This window comes from Sarcophilus harrisii, chromosome 3 (genome assembly GCF_902635505.1).
Source record: "Sarcophilus harrisii chromosome 3, mSarHar1.11, whole genome shotgun sequence".
NCBI lineage: Eukaryota > Metazoa > Chordata > Mammalia > Dasyuromorphia > Dasyuridae > Sarcophilus > Sarcophilus harrisii.
This window is the reverse complement of record NC_045428.1, coordinates 530,660,538-530,679,796: the sequence shown is the minus strand read 5'-3', so window position 1 is coordinate 530,679,796 and position 19,259 is coordinate 530,660,538. Positions and strand designations below refer to the sequence as shown.

At 47.8% G+C, this 19,259-nt stretch overlaps 1 protein-coding gene and 1 long non-coding RNA gene across 3 annotated transcripts in view; one reads left to right on the top strand and one right to left on the bottom strand.

The window, feature by feature from the left end:
* The first annotated feature begins 295 nt into the window (after positions 1-295).
* Positions 296-19,259, top strand: part of INPPL1 (inositol polyphosphate phosphatase like 1) — a 35,274-nt gene continuing 16,310 nt past the window's right edge. The window contains exons 1-13 of one of the 2 annotated variants that reach the window (XM_031962007.1): positions 296-423; positions 1,325-1,720; positions 5,755-5,818; positions 6,378-6,522; positions 6,701-6,839; positions 7,164-7,310; positions 9,455-9,548; positions 9,718-9,807; positions 9,991-10,089; positions 10,275-10,425; positions 12,406-12,512; positions 14,064-14,166; positions 14,604-14,800. In XM_031962007.1, coding sequence (XP_031817867.1) covers positions 1,500-1,720; positions 5,755-5,818; positions 6,378-6,522; positions 6,701-6,839; positions 7,164-7,310; positions 9,455-9,548; positions 9,718-9,807; positions 9,991-10,089; positions 10,275-10,425; positions 12,406-12,512; positions 14,064-14,166; positions 14,604-14,800 — 1,557 coding nt within the window. In that variant the 5' untranslated portion in view covers positions 296-423; positions 1,325-1,499. The other variant, XM_031962006.1, reaches the window with a different exon arrangement.
* Positions 15,848-18,943, bottom strand: LOC116422767. Its single transcript, XR_004233293.1, has 3 exons — positions 18,419-18,943; positions 16,723-16,951; positions 15,848-16,307 (listed from the first exon to the last, which is right to left on the bottom strand). It is a non-coding gene; the product is annotated as an uncharacterized LOC116422767 (long non-coding RNA).

Sequence of the window (19,259 nt, the reverse complement as noted above, 5' to 3'; positions counted from 1 at the left end):
GACAAAGAATTCGAACATGGAGAGGACAGGATGGGAGAAACGGGGAGGGGTAGAGAAGGCAGGGAGACAAGGGGCGATGGAGGGAGCTAGGACTGGATGGGACGAGGCGGGGGAAGGCGGAAGAAGAGGGTTGGGCAGAGATGGGGGAAGTGGGGAGGGATGGAGGAGAAGGGGAGCATGGAGGAGGACGGCTGACTGATAGGGAAAGCTTGATTTCCCGGGCTCTGGGCTGAATCTACAAGGAGGCGGGAGGGAAGCAGGAGGCGGGGAGAGGCAGAGCGGAGGGGCGGGTCGGAAGGCTGCGGGTCTGGGACCCGGGGCGGAGGAGGGCTTGCTGCCGGGACTGAGGGGTGCCTGACCATCTTAAGTCACCCGCAACCTGGCCCGACCCTACGTTGCCGGGGGAAGAGGGTGTATTCCCAGGTGGGCTAAGTGCTCCCTGAGCCCAGGGAGAGTGGGATTGGCCCGGGAGACTTTTTCCTTTTCGGGAAGAGGAAGGAGTTTCCCTTAACGTATCTGCGAGACCGGGGCCCCTTTCCCAGGCCCGTGAGAGGCCTCGGGGGCTCCGGGTGGCGGCGGAAGAGACCTTGGAAAGCTGGGGGGAGGGGCGACGCCGGTCTCCGGAGGGTTCTGGGGACTTGGAGAGGAAGCTGCGCTGTCTCCCCGGGACTGTTGTGTTTCTTGGGGGTGTTTGGGAGGTTAGGCTGTATCCCGGGGGATGCCAGGGGTTGATGGACAGGACTCCTGTGTTTTGGTTAATGTTAGTGTTTGGTGCCCAAGTGACTTTGGAGAGTCTCGGGGAGGCTCCCGGATGTGTTGAGAAAGTCCTTGAACAATGTTTGGTCCCGCAGTGTTTGTGGGCGAAAATTGGGAGAGGATTTGCGGACTGAGACACAGGACCTGGGAGTGTAGGTTTGGGGGGAACTCCAGGGATGGTTGCGGGTGATTTGTGGGGCTTTGGGGAATTGTATCGAGGGGGGAGTGGGCCTCTGGGAATGTTCTTAGGGGGCTCATTGGCAGAACTTGACGATCTTGGGAGATTTCTGATAGGGATTGGGGAACCCTGACGCGTCTTTTGGGGTTTCTGAACAGTATTTAGGGGTCATGGGGCGTTACTCCGTGGATCTCGGAGGGCCCTTGGGGATCTGAGGTGGGAGGTGCGGAGTCTGCGAGTGTATTGGGGGAGCCCCGGGGGTTCTCCGGGCGCCGGGGGCGGGGGCACCCGCAGCTCCTCCCTCCAGTCGCGTCCAAGTCCCCTCCCCCTCGCGGCTCCTCGCTCCCCTCCCCCCTCGGCCTCTGAACAAACTTTTCTTTCTCTTCCAAGTCGCAGACTTGAGCCAGGGAGAGGAAGGAGCCGAGCGGGAGAGTCCGGTGCCGCCGCCAGCCCCGACACGGAGCCAGGAGTCCCGGCTCCCCTTCCTCCGCCCCAGGCCCCTGCCATGGCGCCTCTTCTCCGGCCCCGGTGACCGCCCTGCCCGGCCCGGCGGGCCGCTGGGCCCATGGCGTGCGGGGGCCCGAGCCCCGGGGGGCCCGGCGGGGGCGGGGGCGGCGGGGCGGGGCTGGGGCCCGGGGCCGCCCTGGGTAACCCGGCCCCCGCCTGGTACCACCGCGACCTGAGCCGCGCCGCGGCCGAGGAGCTGCTGGCCCGGGCGGGCCGGGACGGCAGCTTCCTGGTGCGCGACAGCGAGAGCGTGCCCGGAGCCTTCGCCCTCTGCGTGCTGTGAGTAGGGCCGGCGCCCGGGGCGGGGGGCCCGTCCGACCCCGGGTGGGGGCGTCCCGGCCTGCGTCCCTGGAAGCTGGGGGGAGCGCGGGACCTCCGGGGCCCGGAGCGCGCGCTCGGGCACTGAGGGGAGAAGCGGGGGCGTGCGGCGGTCGAGGCTGTCTGCGCTCGGGTCTCTAGGGCTGAGGGCGCCGGTCCCTGGGCGTGAAGCGGGCCGGAGATGCAGAGTACGTGGGATGGTGGGATGTGGTCGCTGAGGAGTGTCCGAGCCCCCCCCGGGGGGAGGGGAACGTGGTCGCTGTGCAGTGTCCGAGACCCCCCGGGGGGGAGGGGAGACGTGGTCGCTGAGGAGTGTCCGAGTCCCCCCGGGGGGAGGGGGACGTGGTCGGAGGAGTGTCCGAGTCCCCCCGGGGGGAGGGGGACGTGGTCGCTGTGCAGTGTCCGAGACCCCCCGGGGGGGAGGGGAGACGTGGTCGCTGAGGAGTGTCCGAGTCCCCCCGGGGGGGAGGGGGACGTGGTCGTTGTGCAGTGTCCAAGGCCCCCGGGGGGGAGGGGAACGTGGTCGCTGTGCAGTGTCCGAGCCCCCGGGGGGTGGGACTGCGGGGCCGCCCTGAGATTCTCCCCGGGTGTGGGGGTCGGTGGGTGCGCCGAGGCGGGCAGGCAGGGGCAGCGCGATCCTCTGGGAGCTCGGGCGCTTGGTTTACATGGGGGCCCAGAAAGAGCGCGTACGTAGGTTCCCCCCCACCCCCCGGGGCCTCGGTGTGAGTACCACAAGTTTGCGGGTGTGCGGGCAGGGGGGTATTTCTTGACCCACGAGGGGTCCTGCCTCCAAGTCCATTAATTCTGTCGAGGCTCGTCCTTGGGTTCACCGAGCTGGGCCTGACCCAGGATGTCCCTCCCTTTCTTCGCTTACGGGAGCCCTCAGCTGCTTGGACATCATCCCAGCCCCCCAAGTTCCTGGTGAAGCCGTGCTCCCTTTGCCCTTCCTCCTCCTTCCTCTTCCCTCTGGGTGTTGTGAGGCAGCGCCGGGGAGAGTTTGGCTGCTTTATCACGGGGAGGGAGCACTATGAGCTCCCCAGGCGGGGAGGGTCTAGGAGGGTGTGTGACTGGGCCCGGGGTCGTGTCTGGGATGAGGGGAGTTGGATGTAAGGAGGAGCCCTTGGCGGGTGATCTTTCCCTGGGAGTGAATGAGAGAGAATGTATACAGGGGGTGTGGGAGAAGGTTTGTGCCTGAGCATGGATTTTCTTATATGTGAGGGAGAGGGGGGGAAGCCACCAAGGCCTACAGATGGGACAGAGGAGCCGGAGAACTAGAAAGAAGTGCGTTTTCTTTCCCTGTGAGGACTTGGCTACCGCTTTTTTTTTTTTTTTTTTTTTTTTTAAATAAGCCTCTGGCTCCTTTGTCACATCTTCCCCAGGGCCTGTTCTATTTAGGGTGATGGTTAGGCTCTGAATCCCAGGCTTGGTGGGGCCTCTTGGTTTTGGGATTCAGGACTTTGGTTTCTGGGCTGGGCTTTGGGTTAATGTGGGCACCATTCTCTAGATTTAAGGCTTTGAGCATATAGTTTGGGGAATCCGAGGAAGCCGGCTGAGTCCTTTCCCGTTCCCTCTCCCTGCCTCAACTTTAATCTCTGGGGAACCTCCATGGAGGCTTGAAAGACCTGACCTTTCATTATCTCTTATGTATTTCCCTTCATTCCCATGCCTTGAATGTCAGCCTTAAAAAATGAGTGCTTTCCTTGGGTCCTTATGGTGAGCTCTCTCTGTCTCTCTTTTTTAAACCTGGTCTTACCTCTACTGCAGTGTCTGATTCCCCGTTTCATTTCCTCTCCTCCCCCTACACTGTCTCATCTATTCCCTAGTTTATTTTCTGGTTTGTTTCTTTTCCCCTTATTCTCCCATTGCTTTTCCTCTTCCTCTTTATGCACATAAATATACTCTGTCCCCTAGTACATGCTCCTTCTGCATTCCTCTATCTCTTCCTTCTCCCCTATAAACTCTTTCTGTGTCTCCCCACCTCGACATCACTTCCCTCTTCTGCTGCCTGTTACCCTCTGCTGAAGAGGGTGGGGTAGGGCACAAGAGAACCTGGGACCTTATTGGACCAGCTGTCTAAATAGTATGGATCCTGGGAGGAAAAGTGCTTTAAGTCCCCGACCTTTCCACCCTCTTCCCTATAGGAATAGGGGGATGGATATAATTCATCCTCTCCCCTGCAAGGTCTCTGGTTATGGGGGCTTACGGGTTGTCAGGTCAGCTGCTGATCAGGAGCGGGGGACAGCTGTGATTGGGGGTGGGTAAGGCTAGACTTGTTGTTGGCTAGGACCAAGGAGCCAGAGAAGCCCAGAGAGTGCCTCAGTGTTGTTCTGTCTGCATGGAAACTTCAATATCCTTGTTCCTATTCTGGAATGGAGCCTGGGATGTCTGGGATTATCCACTCTGCCTGTGTCCTGAGATGGAAAGTGTTCTTAGAAAAAAAAAAGTAGTCTGATAGTTCTCCAACCCTTCTTACACAGACACCTTTAGTCTGGGTGTGGTAGAAAGGTCAGTGGACCTGGAATTCACAAACCTGAATGCGAGGCTCTTTACATGAACTTAGGCTGATCAGTTTACCTCCCTGAATTTTAATTTCCTCATCTATAAAATGGGAATAACTTCACTAGATGCCCCGAAAGGGTTCTTGGTGAGGAAAGCACTATGAAAACTCTGAAGTCTAACTTTGAGTGTCATAGGAATGAGAAGTATTAGGCTTCTTGCCCTGTGTGAGTTTGCAGATCTACTTTCACACATACAGCTACCCCTACACACATGTAATCTGTACGTGGCCATAAGTGGACACACAGACCCAGAGATATAAACTTGACTAGCCATTCATGTATATTAACTTTATTTAGACATATTTACACTTACAGACAGCCACTCATACATGCACTTACAGATACACATTTGTGTAGAAGTACAGCCAGATATATCATTTGCTCATTCTGAAGAGGACTTAGTGGGACCATTGATGTCCAGCAAACAAGGTTCTCAATGCTTTTTTCCCCACAAGTATACAAGATGATTTGTAAGGGGGAAGAGGGGGTGGTCTCTGGCTCTAGAAAAGGCAGGGAGGCTGAGTTCTGATCCCAGTTCTGTTACTCTGTGACCCCATTCAGCAAGTCGCATGTTTGTTGTGGGTCTTACATTCTTTGTGGTAAAATAAAGGAATTGGGCACGTTGATCCCTTCTAACTTGGAATCCTGTGATCTGTTATAGGAACCGCTTATTTCCCCCTTCGCCATCCAACCCTCCCCCCGCTCCACAGTCATTGAGTCCAGATCTGACTCTTGATGTTGCCAGCAAGAGCTCCTGGGATGACAGCTGTCCTTTCTTTCTGCTCAGCTGTTGCCCTGTGTCTGTCAGTGCCCACCCAGCACCTTCTGCCCCTGTCAGTCCCACCTCCTCAGTCTCAGCTAGCCCATAGCCTTCAAGACAAAACTCTCTCTGCCCACCCCCCTCCCAAACCAGTCTGGACAAGTTTAAACGAATATACCTGTGAGCCAGACGCACACAAAAACAGTGTGTATATATATATGCACACGTGTCTATATTCTATGTAGACCCAGACATCTATTATATATTTGTATATGTCTGTATGTACATACAAATATGTACACAAGCATTCACATAGATATGTATGTGTATACACACAAGGTATCCCTTTCTGGGACTGTCCTGAAGCTTACCTGGCTGAGGGTGGGGAAATGGGGAGGGTAAGGTGATGGCAGGAGAGTGTTTAGACAGCTGGGAAGCTGACAAAGGCCCTGCTGGTTGCCTGGGGCAGCACAAACAGGGCATGCTGCCTGCACCTAGCCGGGACTCCTCCCTACTGTGCTAACATCTAAGGGGCTGAGTCGGAAGTTTATTTTGGTCTTTTGCTTGTGTTTTTTTTTTTTTTTTTTTTTTTTGAGGGAGTGGAGAGTGGCAGCTGGGGATTGGGTGTACCAGTTCAGACTGGAGGCCTAATCCTTTACCCTGTTCATCCTTCACAGGTACCAGAAACATGTTCATACCTACCGAATCCTACCTGATGGAGAGGACTTCCTGGCAGTGCAGGTGGGAGATTCTGGCCAATTCTTTCTTTCCCCATTCTGGTCCCAGGTTCACATCTGCCTTAGACAAGCTGTGTTTCTTTATGTGAATCATTTAACTTCTCTGGGCTTCTGTTTTCTCGTCTATAAAGTAAAGGGGTTTTACTCATGATCTCTGAGATCCCTGCCAGCTCTAAATCTGTGATCTAGATGCTCTCTGAGTCCCTTCCAGCTCTAAATCTGTGATCTAGATGAATCTCTGAGGTCCCTTCTAACTTTAAATCTGTGATCTAGCTGTCTTCTGAGATCCCTTCCAGCTCTAAATCTGTGATCTAGACACCCTCTGAGGTCCCCTCCAGCTCTAAATCTGTGATCTAGCTGTCTTCTGAGATCCCTTCCAGCTCCAAATCTGTGATCTAGCTGTTATCTGAGGTCACTTCCAGCTCAGAGGTGCTCTAATAATTCCTTCAACAAGTATTTATTAAGATCCTGCTACATGCTAGCCACATAAGCCTCTTCTGCTCTCTTGCCCAGTCCCCTTTCCCAGGACTGACTCCTCTCCTACCCCTTGCTTTTCCCCACAGTCCTCCCAGGGCATTCCTGTTCGGCGGTTTCAGACACTGGGTGAGCTTATTGACCTCTATGCACAGCCCAACCAGGGTCTGGTGTGTGCCTTGTTGCTGCCTGTGGAGCGGGAGGCTGAGGTTCCAGATGAACGAGACTACTCAGGTGAGTCCTGGCCCTTAACTCATCCCCTTGGTCTCTGAGTTACTACTCCCCTTTTTACCCCCTCCCTCCTCTCTACCTTTTGGGGTGATAGCTTAGGGACAGAGGCCTCAGGGGTTGGATTGGAGCTGGAGGTTAGGTCACTGTCTCCACAGACAGCTCTGCTGGGTTTTTTTTCCAGATGGGGAAGATGAGAAGCCCCCACTGCCTCCGCGCTCCGGCTCTACCAGCTTCTCTGCCAGCAGTAGCATCAGCAGTGTGGCCAGGCCCAATAGTCCCCCACCAAGCCTAGAGTCCCCTACTACTCCTGCCACGGAGAGGTAAGCCCCGTCGCTCTCCTTTCTTTTTTCACAGAGAAGTAAACTTTTCCCACCACACTTCAAACACATACAGATCTGAGTCTTCCCCAACCCAGAAATACCCGATTCCCTCAACACTTACAAAAAGATACCTCCCCATCTCTAGCCTTGGAGATGGAAGACCTGTTGCTCTTCCCATTTGCTCCCCTTCTCAGAGGTGAGACATCCCCCCAGAAGCCTGGCTTGAAGTTGCTGCCATTGACCCAAGCACTCCCCATTCTGCGTTTTGGGGCAGAAAGAGATGGGGGCCATAGCCAAGGACCTTCTCTCTTGTATCCTTTCCAGTGCCCCCAATGGGTTGAGTACTGTCACAGTCTCTCACGAGTACCTGAAAGGCAGCTATGGGCTGGACCTAGAGGCTGTTCGAGGAGGGGCCAGCAGCCTCCCCCACCTAACCCGAACCCTGGTCACTTCCTGCCGAAGGCTACACAGGTAACCCTTCACCTTAGGCTTCCCAAGCCTTCTCTAATAACTGCTTCCTCATCTGTAATGTGTATGCTTTTTGCTATGTTAGAATTGTCCTGGGGACTGGGCTAATTCTGCACAGTGTGAGATAGCAGGACTAAGAAGAATGACGGAGAAGTGTCGGAGGCAGATTCAAGTTTGTTTTTGAGTTCAGCAAACCTTTATTAAGCACTTTTTACTTTCAAACCCAGTGTCATGGACATTGAGACAAAACGGAAAGTGACTCTTCTCTCCTGGAGCACAGAGTCTACTGTGAGGATGCAATAAGAAAGCAAATATAAACTGTAGACCTAGTAATTTTGGGAGAAGGGGATAAGAGTAGGGATAACAGGGGTAACTAGGACTGTGCTGAGAAATGTTGGTCAAGGGGGATTGTGTGAAGTCTGTATTATAACATACTTAAGTGTAATCAGCATTAATAACATTTCTAGACAATCTACAGAAGAAAAACTAAGCCTCAGTTTCCAGAGGTGCAAGTATTCACACTGAAAATTTAACCATTGGCTCTCTAATACACTCCAAGGAATGTTTCAGAAAGGTTTCCTCAGAGAAGTTGACACAAGAGCTGTGCTCTAAAGGAAGTTAAGGATTCTTTGATTGTGAGCCCTTTGAAGGAAAAGATTATCTTTTGCCTCTTTTTGTATTCCCAGGACTTAGCATAGACCTAGCACATAGTAGGCGCTTTGTAAATGTTTTTGGTTTTGTTTTCTTTGAGGAGAAGCAGAGAAGGGAGCATCCTAGACATGCCTCTGAACCATCTTCCCTTACATTTCCCCTCAAACTCATCTCTTCTTCATAACTTCTGATTTCTGTTGAGGTTATTCTCACTTCAACTGTGTAACCCTCTTGCCACTCCTGTTCCCCTCCCTCATATCTAATTAGTTGCCAGATCTTATTGATTCAGCTTCTCCAATACCTTTCATCCCCTTTTCTCCATGCTCACACACAAAGCCTCAAACCAAGTTTAAACCTTATCACACACCTGGACTATTTCAATAATATTCTAATGGATTTCCTGCTCCCATTTTTTTCCCCTCCAGTTCATCCTCCATGCAAATATCAGATTGATTGTCCTGAAAAACATTGGTCTGACCACAAGACTCCCCTCTTTGGCATCTTTGGTAGCTTCTTATTGTTTACAAAATAAAATACAAAATTCTCAGTCTGACATTTAGAATCTTCCATAATCTGGATTTCCAGTCTTATTTCATATTCTTTTCCTTGATATATTCTCTATTTTAATCAAAGTAGCCTGCTCTTTGCCATTCCTGATAGTCCATCATTTCCTGGTTCGCACAAATGGGTCCCTCATGTGTGGAGCATCTTCCTTACCTGTACCCCTTGGAGCCCCCTGCTCTTTTCAAGGATTATTTTAAGAATTACTTCTTTTCCATAAGCCTGTAGTGACTCTCCCATTTGTTAGTGTTTACCCTAACTAGTTTGTATTTATTTTGATGGTTTCTTGTATGTCCTTATCTGTGAACATGTATTCCTCTGTCTTCTCTTCTCCCCACCCCTGGCCAGTAAAATGTCTTTGAGCATAGTACAGGTCTGATTCATTTTTGTTTTTTAATTTTGATTTGAGCTTGATTTCTGTCACCTAGCATAAGGCTTGGGACATACTAGTTGCTTCACGAAAGCCTGTGGAACGTCAGACAAAATTTCACAACAATTAGTATTCCCTCTAAGTGGGATGGACTATTTTAGAAGTGAGTGAGCTTCTTATTATGGGAGGATTTCAAGCCAAGATTGGATGACTACTTGTAAGGTTGTCATAGAGGGGCTTTCTATTTAGGTGTATGGTGGATTCTTTCTATTGTAGTGATTTCTTTTCAAGCAGTAAGGCTGGACTTAGAATCAGGTAGACTGCATTCGAATCCTCCCTCAAATATTAACCCACTGTGTGACCCTGGACAAATCAGTTAAGCTCATTCAGCTTTGACTTTATCAACTGTAAAATGAAGAAGTTGAAGTTGGTGACCTCTATAATCAGTGATTTTATTAGATACTCTCTGCAGGCTCTCCTGCCTCAGAGATTCTATGATTTTCTCATATAATTTTCTTAATAAACTTTTTTCTCTCTTCTCCCTCCCTCTTACCGCTGGGTCCAGTGAGGTAGACAAAGTACTATCTGGCCTTGAGATTCTTTCTAAAGTGTTTGACCAGCAGAGCTCACCTATGGTGACCCGGCTTCTTCAGCAACAGGTGGGTCTGGGGAAGGCTTCCTGGAGGAAGGGTGTACTGGTAATAGATCTAGAGACCTGGAGAGGGGTCAGGAACGCATGAGTCCTGGGCTCTTCCTCTACTGGGGAGTTGAGGATGGGTCCAGACCTTCATAGAAGCCTCAGAGGCCTTTCCTCTCTTCCATCTGCAGAGCTCCACTCAGACAGGAGAACAAGAGCTGGAGAATCTGGTCCTCAAGCTGTCGGTGCTAAAGGACTTCTTGTCTGGCATCCAGAGAAAGGTGATCTGGTTTCCTCGCTCTTAGCTTGATCTAACCTCACCTCAAACCTTAATCCCCATGACCAGTAACCCAAAGACCTTCATTCCAGATTTATAACCTAGCCCTTACATCTGACTTCATCACTTCAATTTTGATTGCGACTCCAAAATTGATCCTGACTTTGACCCAGATCTCTTTCCACAGGCCTTGAAAGCCCTGCAAGATATGAGCTCTACAGCACCCCCGACCCCCCTCCAACCGTCCACTCGGAAAGCTAAGAGCATCCCTGTGCAGACCTTTGAGGTGGGGATCAAGGAAAAGGAAAAATTGGGAGGATGGGTTTGGCCCCGTTGGGGGTAGTCTGAGAGGGTCTTCTGAGTCTTCCTGGGTCATGTTGGTGTTTGAGCTGGGGGACGGTATCTTTCATTGTGGGAAATATGCAACCTAGGAATAGAGTATACCTTCAGCCTGGATCTGACTGGTTGCAGGTAAAACTGGATGTGACTTTGAGTGACCTTACCAAGATCGGGAAGTCTCAGAAGTTCACGTTGAGTGTTGATGTGGAGGATGGGCGGCTTGTGTTGCTCCGAAGGCAGCGGGACTCGCAGGAGGACTGGACCACGTTCACACATGACCGAAGTGAGTTCTAAGGTCAGGGAGAGAGGGTAGAAAGAGGCAGGGAAGGGACCCACAGGGCAGAAAAATCTCAGGAAGGCTTGGCCAGGTAGACCAGCTGGACCAACTGAAAATGCTAGGGAAGGACAAAGTTTATCAAAGGAATAAGGAATAAAATGGCTATTATATCCAGTGTAATTGACCTCCCTGGCTTCATTTAAGTTTCCAGTTAAAATTCACACTTTATAGGAACCTTTTCCCAACTCAATTCTAGTCTTATCTTTATTAATAATTTCCTATTTATTGTGAGTTTTAATATTTTGGTTGCATGTTATCTCTCCCATTTGGTGGGGGATATTGTGGGCTCCTTGAGGGCTGTCTTTTGCTTCTTTTTGTATCCCTAACACTTAGCACAAAGCCTGGTACACAGTAAGTTAATAAAGGTTTATTGATTGATGGATAGCACATGATAAATGCATCAGGGTAGTATAGGCAAAGCATTAGAACTTGGTTTTAAAGTTTGGGTGAGAATATAGCTTGTGAAGAAGGAGAGGGAGACTATTTCTAAGCGCAAAGACCATTGAAGAAATGGTAAACAAAGGGAGTAATTCTTTGGGCAAAGTCAAATCTAGTTTGCCTGGAGTAAAATGAAATAGAGTTGAAAAAGATTGTTGAAGGCACCAAATATCCTGTTGGAGAGTTTGAATTTTGCTGAAGTATTTTGAGTATGAATAAATATTTGGATAAATAGGATTATTATAATGGTTTGAGAAAGATTCTTAGAGATTATTATTTATTTATTATATTTATTTTTATTTATCATTATTTAAGACTTAGATTCTGGAATATTCAGATTCCATCTCTGATAACTTATTAGGCAGGTCCTAGGCAGGTCATTTAACCTCACTATGACTCAGGATGTAATCTGTTAGCTCAGCAGGATTTCATAGGATCATTTGTCGAGGGACTTCAGAGGCTTTCTAGCCCAATCCCTATTTTTACAGATCTGGGGCCTAAGGAGATTAAATAGCTTGTCCAAGATCACACAGATAGTAAGCAGCAGAGATGGTGCTCTGACTTCAGAAGTTGGCCATTTTTCTATTGGACCACGCTGCTTTACTCTTTGTAATCTGCACTGAGGGATTGATTTTTCCTATATTAATGAAAAATCACATTTCTAGTATGTGAAAGATGGATTAGAGCTGGGGAGAGGGCAGGAGGACTTTGGAAGCTGTGTTGGTGGTCTAGACTGTAGTGATTTATATTAAGACAGAAGAGAGGAGAGGAGTGATTAAAAACCTTTCAGAAATGGAATCCATAGAATTTTGTAGGTAACTGGTTGGATGTAATAGAAGAGGGAGGAGAAAGGAGTCCCAGATAACCCAAGATTATGAACAGGGAACACCAGCTGAACAGCAGAATGTTGTGAAGTTAAAAGGAGAAGAAAGTTTAAAGAGAAATACGATTGTGAGTTTAGTTTTGGATACAATGAGTATTAGAGGGACAGCCTAGCTCAAGGGTCAGTAAACTATGGCCTGTGAGCTCATTCTAGCTTGTTGCCTGTTTTTGTACAGATTCTCAGGGGGTAGTTTGTTAAATTTTGATTTGAACTGATGGTTTGAGGCCCAGGGGAGAAGTTAAGTTAGGGATAAAGCATTGGGGACATGTCTCCTGAGTGGGAGTTGAATAGACTGAGGTTGACGAGGAGGAATTATTTATTTATTTATTTATCCCGTGCCTACAGCAAAGTGGACCTGTGGATGACCATGAAGCTAGAGAATCCCTGACCATACTCTTCATGAACCTGGGGGTGGGACTGGGGCAAGGAACAGAGAATAGTCACATAGTGGGGGAGATGACACACACTGGGGCAAGTGCTGGGGATGGCACTGGGGGGGGTTGTAAACAGTAGAGCTTGTTATGCTTGGCAAACAGGGCACCGTAGTCTTTGGATATGTGTATGTGACTCGGCCTTTTTTCTTGGGGTCCCTTCCCCACCCTTAGTCCGACAACTCATCAAGTCCCAGAGGGTCCAGAATAAGTTGGGCATTGTGTTTGAGAAGGAGAAAGAGAGGACACAGCGGAAGGACTTCATCTTTGTCAGTGCCAGGGTAAGATACAGGGGATCGGAGGAGGGTGAGAATGGGGTGAAGGAGAAGGTACAGCCTACCCAGAAGGAATAACAGGAAGGAAAGTGATAATGGGACCAAGAAAGGTGAGATCATGTGGGACCAGGGTTTGAGACCCCGCTTTAAAAGGAATAGAAAAATCCAGGAAAGAAAGAAAAAGCTAAAAATCATCTGAAACCCTAATGATCCTATATAAGATGGAACTAGGACTCATGGGGGAAGTGAACTCAATATTTCACTACACAATACTCATCTTTTTAGATTTAAAGGATCAGGCAGAAGCCACAAGTTTAAGGAAAAAAGAGGTTAAGTCCTGGGAAGTTAGTTGAGGCAGGAAGAATCAGACAGGATTCATAAATTGCCTTGATGGCCAACTTTCAGGCAAGGAGCCTTTCTGCTCTTATGAAGCAGTTGATAGTGCAGTGGATAGAGTGCTGGGCTTGGAGTCAGAAAGACCTGAGTTCATATCCAAGAGAGAGATACTTATTAATTATGTGACCCTGTGTAATAAGTCCCATCACCCCTGCCTGTCCCAATTTTCTCAGCTGTAAAATGGGGGTAATAAAAGCACCTATCTTTGAATTGTTGTGAGGATCAAATATTGGTAAAGTGCCTAGCACAATGTCTGGCACTTAGTAGGTGCTTAATAAATGCTTGTTCCCTCCCTAATGCTCTTTCCATTACATAGAATTTAAAAATCACTTTCACAGACCCCCAGAATTGAGGAGGATGTCGGAGATCTAACCTTAGCTATACTTAAATAGCATCCTTTTGTGCTTCTAATGAGATGTGAGAATTCTAAGGTCACTTTGGAGGATTTATTCAACTTTTGCTTTTTTATTGAGGAAAATTCACAACTTTTGTAGGCAGTCTATTCATTTGACTTTTGGACAGCTCATATTGTTGGGGAATTTTTCCTTGGGCAAAGCTAATCTCTAATCCTCTGTAGCTTCTGCCCCCTGTCCCTATTCTTGTCCTCCTGGGCAAGACTATGTGAAGGTCTAAATACACACATTCCCTTCAAACTTCTTTTCTTCAAACTACACTTCCCCTGGTTCTTTCAGCTGATTTATGGAAGATTGGGAATTTAAGTATTATTGTTAAAAGAATTAAGTATTCTTTTTAAATAGTAGGGAACAAGCTTAGTGGGAGGAAGAAATTACCTGAGTCACTCCGCTAGTAAGTTCTAGAGTTGGTATTGGAGCCTATCTTTTGACTCCAAGCCTAGGGGTCTTACATCACCCAACAGCACCCTGTCTCTTAAGGTAGTGAGGAGCATATAGAGCCCAGCATCTAACAGGTCACAGCTTTGTGGGCCCTGTCCCCAAAGCAGATGATGCAGCCTTCTTGCTGAGGATCTTGGAGATGGCAAGATGCGTGAGATGGGAGGTTTGTGGGGGGAGGGAAGGGCAGGATTGTGGGGCTGGCTCCAAAGGAGCCTAGAGGGACAGAATACCTTTGTAGGTGTTGAGAGGGGTGGGGGGAAGGTCAGTAGCTTCTCCCTGGCTCATTGTCCTCCTTTTTCTTCCTCAGAAGCGGGAGGCATTTTGCCAGCTGCTGCAACTAATGAAGAATAAGCACTCCAACCAGGACGAGCCAGATATGATCTCCATCTTCATTGGCACTTGGAATATGGGTCTGTCTTCCTTGGGCATATGCAGAGACTCTCATTGGACAGGAGAGGAGGGGGGGCTAGGAGTTATAGAAAGCTTTAGGGGAATTGTAAGCTGGGACACAATAATGGGGACCAGAGTTGGGAAGGCCTGGGATTCCCAGAGAAAAGGCTGGTAAGGCAAAATAGAAAGATTGCTAGAGTTAAGTCAGTTGGGTCTGAATCTTGGATCTGTTGCAGAATCCACAGGAACTAGCTCTGAGACCCTGCAAGACTCCTGGTCTCCGTGTTCCCTATCTCTATAAAGCAGAGAGCATTACGATTTTACTAAGAAAAGTGGTTTGTAAGCCTGGGGTTGGAGTTGCCCTCCTTCTGCATTGCTGCTGTTATTTGAGAGGTTCATGGCTAAAGAAGCGGGGTCTGGTCACCCTCCTGATGCCCTGTCCCCTGCCCTCCCCTAGGCAGCGTGCCACCCCCAAAAAACATAACCTCGTGGTTCACCTCGAAGGGCCTGGGGAAGACCCTGGATGAAGTCACGGTGACCATCCCCCATGACATCTATGTGTTTGGGACTCAGGAGAACTCAGTTGGTGACCGGGAGTGGCTGGACCTCCTCCGGGGAGGCCTTAAGGATCTCACTGACCTCGACTACCGTCCGGTAAGGAGGCAAGAGGGCTTCGTGGCAAGGTCGCCACTGTGGGAGAATGCGGTCTTTCCTGTTATGTTTAACTCCCCAAGGACTCTCATTCTGGTTCTTTTTTTCCCTTTGGGCTCAAAGGCTCCTTTCATTGAGCTGGTGCTTAAGGTCTGGAGCACAGAGAGGGAACTCCAGAACCGAGAAGCCCTGCTCCTGTGCTCAGACAGCTGGAGTGGCTGCTTGCTGCAGCCTGAAGCTCCTAGATCTTTCCTGAAGAATGAGAGGTGGGGGGCAGAGTCGGGTCTCCCCTCTCTGGCACAGGCACAGAAGGCTGAGCTTGGCCTGGCCTTGGAGCTTCTGAGAGAGTTTGTGATTTTTGACAATGATTCTGCTAAATGCATAGATTCTGATAACTGGACACTGGTGCCCAGAGCAGGGGAGGGGATTATGCTGATGTCCTCAGCTTCCACCTCTGATCTTCTGTTCTGCAGCCACATTTAGGGTGGATTTTGGCTCATCCAGAGCAGAGCAACCAGGATGGGGAGAAGTCTAGGGACTGTGCAGAACGATCAATTGAAAAACAGGAATTGTTTAATCCAGAGAAAAGAATGGGAGTTGGGGAGGAAGCAGGCTATCTTGAGGAAGACGGATTATATTTTTTCAGCTTAATCATAAGTTTTAGAGCTTCAAGGATTCTAGGGAACCAGTTCTAGCCTTTCATTTTACAAATAAAGAGAAATCAGGAGACGCAATTTGAGTAAAGTCACATAAGTAGTTAGTGGCAGTTAGGACTTAAGCCCAGGGCTTCCGTCTCTAAATCCATTGATCAGAACTAATACAAATAGGCATTTAAGTTGGGCCTGGAGTCAGGAATACTTGGGTGAAAATCCTGCCTGAAATGACCCTGGGTATATCCCTTAACTGCTGTTTGTCTCAGTTTCCTCAACTGTAAAATTGGGATATTGATACCATTTACCTCCCAGAATTATTATGAGGATCAAAGGAGATAATATTTGTAAGGTACTTGGCATAATAATATTTATAACGTACTTGACAATAAGTTCTCTCTTTCCTTTCTTCCTATCTTTATATTGTAAATATACTTGTAAATATCTTTTTTAATCAGCCTTCACAGTAGCCCTGTTGGACTGCTTGTGTTGTCTCCACTGAAGTAATTTGCTTACAGTAGCATAGCTAGGAAGCATCAGACTTGATTCAAATCCAGGATTTGTTCTATTCCCTCCTCCCACAAGACACACACATACACACCTCCCTATGCTTCTCAGAGAATAGGATAGGACTGGTATATGTGGTGCATATGGAATAGCAGTGCAAGTGGAATAGCAGTTAACAAGAGGCATATTTCAGTTCAGTAAAAAGAACTTTTGGTCGAAGAGCTGTCCACAATTCAGTGGTGCTGCCTTGTTAGAAAATGAGCTTGAGGTATCCAGGAAAAGTTGAACGATTTCCTGACGGGGATGCTGACTGGACGAGAGGTTCAGTAGTACACTGAACGAGATTCTCTGTTCTAATGAAAAATAACAAGGAACAGATGAAAATTTTAAAAAGCACTGGTTTGAGTCCTGAGACAGGACCTTACTATGTTTCCTTGGAGAAATTATTAAACCTACGCATTATCCTTAAAATAAGGGTATTAAGTATACTTTCTACCTCCACATGATTGTTGGGAGGATACTTTTCTCATCATCCCTGTTCTCCATTGTAATTGAGTTAGGCCTTTCTCCTTCCATTCTCATAGGAGTCAGTCACCCCCTTTCCTTGCTCAAGGCTAACCTCAACACTCATGGTCTTGACTTGGTTCCTTCCTTTTCCCTTTGGAACTAACTGCTTTGATCATTCCTTCTCTTTCTGGAGTCTCTGCTGGCTTCTTTCCTTTAGTTTGAAAGCATTCACCAATCTGCCCAGTCATTGATCTTACTTACCATTCTTTAGAGATATCATAGTCCTCTCTCACTCATCCCCAGGACTCCAAACACTGCCTTCAGCCCTTGACTGCACGCAGTAATCAATGGTGGTCCAACTTTTATTCATACTGCCTCACTGTCTCCAAGGTTTTCAGTGATATCCTGATTACCAGATCCAGTGGTCTTTTCTCTTAGGATTTACAGGTGGAAAAGAGATCCTCTTAACTCTTTCATTTTATAGTAGAAACTAATGTATAGAGAAAGGAGTGTTTGTTTATGGTCATACTCTGAATTTTTATCTTTACCCCCCTGTATCAGCTCTTATTTCTGGATACTCTGGTCTTCTATGTCTTACAGACTGAGGAATGTTTTCAAAGACCAGCCCTTTTAATTAGAATTAGTCCAACTCAGTCCCAAGTTTTTACCCCTCAAATTCAATGGGCAGCCCCTTCCTTCCCCTAACTTTCTATGGGCATTTATTGAACACTTATTATGTGCCAGTCACTGTGACACGCATTTTACAACTATCAGTCGATCCTCAAAATAACCCAAAAGTAGGTGCTTTTATATATTATCTTTATAGATGAAGAAACTGAGCTCAGGTTAATTGGCTTGCTCAGGGTTACATAGTGACTTTTATCTGAGGAATGGATTGAACTTTAGTTTTCTTGACTTCAGAGCCAGTGCTTTATCCACTATGTCATATAGTTGTCTCAGAATCCCTTATGTCTGCCAATCCCCTTTCTTCAGCTAAAATGGAGACAGTATGTGCTAAGTGAATCTCAGCAAACTTACAGAAGTTCCAGGAAAACTTATTGGAGGCAGCTGTGGTTTTTACTTAATAGCTGAGCAAGTAGTTTCTTTTCATCTCAGTTTCTTTACTTGTAAAATGGGGATAAATAATAGGACCTACCTACCTACCAGGGTTGTGAGGACTGGAAGATTTAAGGTGCCTTGCAAACCTTAAACACTATGTCAGTAGTAGTTATTATTATCATTGTGAAATGTAGCTCAAAGAGAGCTACAGGTAGAAAGACCACTCGGAATGTCAGAGCTAAGAGATTATCAAGTCTAACTCTTCTGGCTTTGCCTGAAGAACAAGTTAATCTCTGAAAAGAAAAAGGATTTCCTAAGCTCTCTCAGGCCAGGAAAGGGCTGGGTCTCATAGCAGGGTTTTGGGATTCCCACTTCACCATGTATCCCTAGCTTGGTGAGCAGAGTCCATCATCTGGGATGTTTGGATCAGTGGAGAAGAGCAGGCCAATTTCCCAGCTCCAGACTCTGACTCTTTGTGCCAAACACAGGCAGAAGAAACCAAAGCCCAGCCTGTGAGGAATAGTGATGTAAGTTCAGACTCATAGTAACAGGGTTACAAGAAGTGTCCTGGGCTGGGAGCCAGGAAACCCGGGGGCCAGTTCTGGCTCTGTCTGTAATCATGAGCAAAGCTCTCCTTTCCCTGCACTTCATTTCCTCTATCAAGAGGACTTGGACTTAATAGATCTTTAAGGCCCCTATTTTGTATGTTCTTTTCTCCAAGGTTACCTCCAATTCTGAGAATCTCTTCTAAAGCTCCTCCAACCCCATCCCACATCTGATATTTTGTGCCCTAAGGCTCTTACCAACTCTAACATTCTATGTTTTAACACTTCATTCTGTTTCTGATATTTTGTTTCAAAGTCCCTTTCAGCTTTTGTCAGTCTGTATTCTAGGATACCTTCTAGTTCTGATGTTTCATGTTCCAAAATCCCTTTCAGCTTTTGTCAGTCTGTGTTCGAGGATACCTTCTAGTTCTGATATTTCATGTTCCAAAATCCCCTTCAGCTTCTGTCAGTCTGTATTCTAGGATACCTTCTAGTTCTGATGTTTCATGTTCCAAAATCCCCTTCAGCTTTTGTCAGTCTGTATTCTAGGATACCTTCTAGTTCTGATGTTTCATGTTCCAAAATCCCCTTCAGCTTTTGTCAGTCTGTGTTCGAGGATACCTTCTAGTTCTGATGTTTTGTGTTCCAAAATCCCTTTCAGCTTTTGACAGTCTGTGTTCTAGGATACCTTCTGGTTCTGATGTTTTGTGTTCCACATTCCCTTTCAGCTTTTGACATTCGATGTCCTATTTTCTAAGGTCCTTCCCAGTTCTGCCTTTGACTCTCAAGTGTTGTGTTGTATGGTAGAAAGTTGGACGTCAGGCCAGGGAAGGTTTCCTAGAAAGATATGGGACTCAAATTGAGTCTTCAAAGATGGGGGGATTTCACCTAGATGGGCAGGAAAAAGAATGTAAGCCAAGAGGAGAATGACCCTGATATAGTTTTGTATTGTGGGGTGGGGAAGCTAAGAAAGGGGAGGAGCTTAGGGGTGACTGGAGAAGAACATTTGGGGAAAAACTAGCACAGTGGAAGCAGGGGGAGAATTGGACTTGGTGAAGCAGTGATGTCCCTAGCCACTTCCCCGGCTTTCTCTCTTTTAAAGTAAAAATGTGCACAAGGGCTGGGATAAGGCCACAGAGAAACGCTGCCCTCATTTTTTATCCTCCACCCTCAGTCTCCACAGTAAAGGAGGCT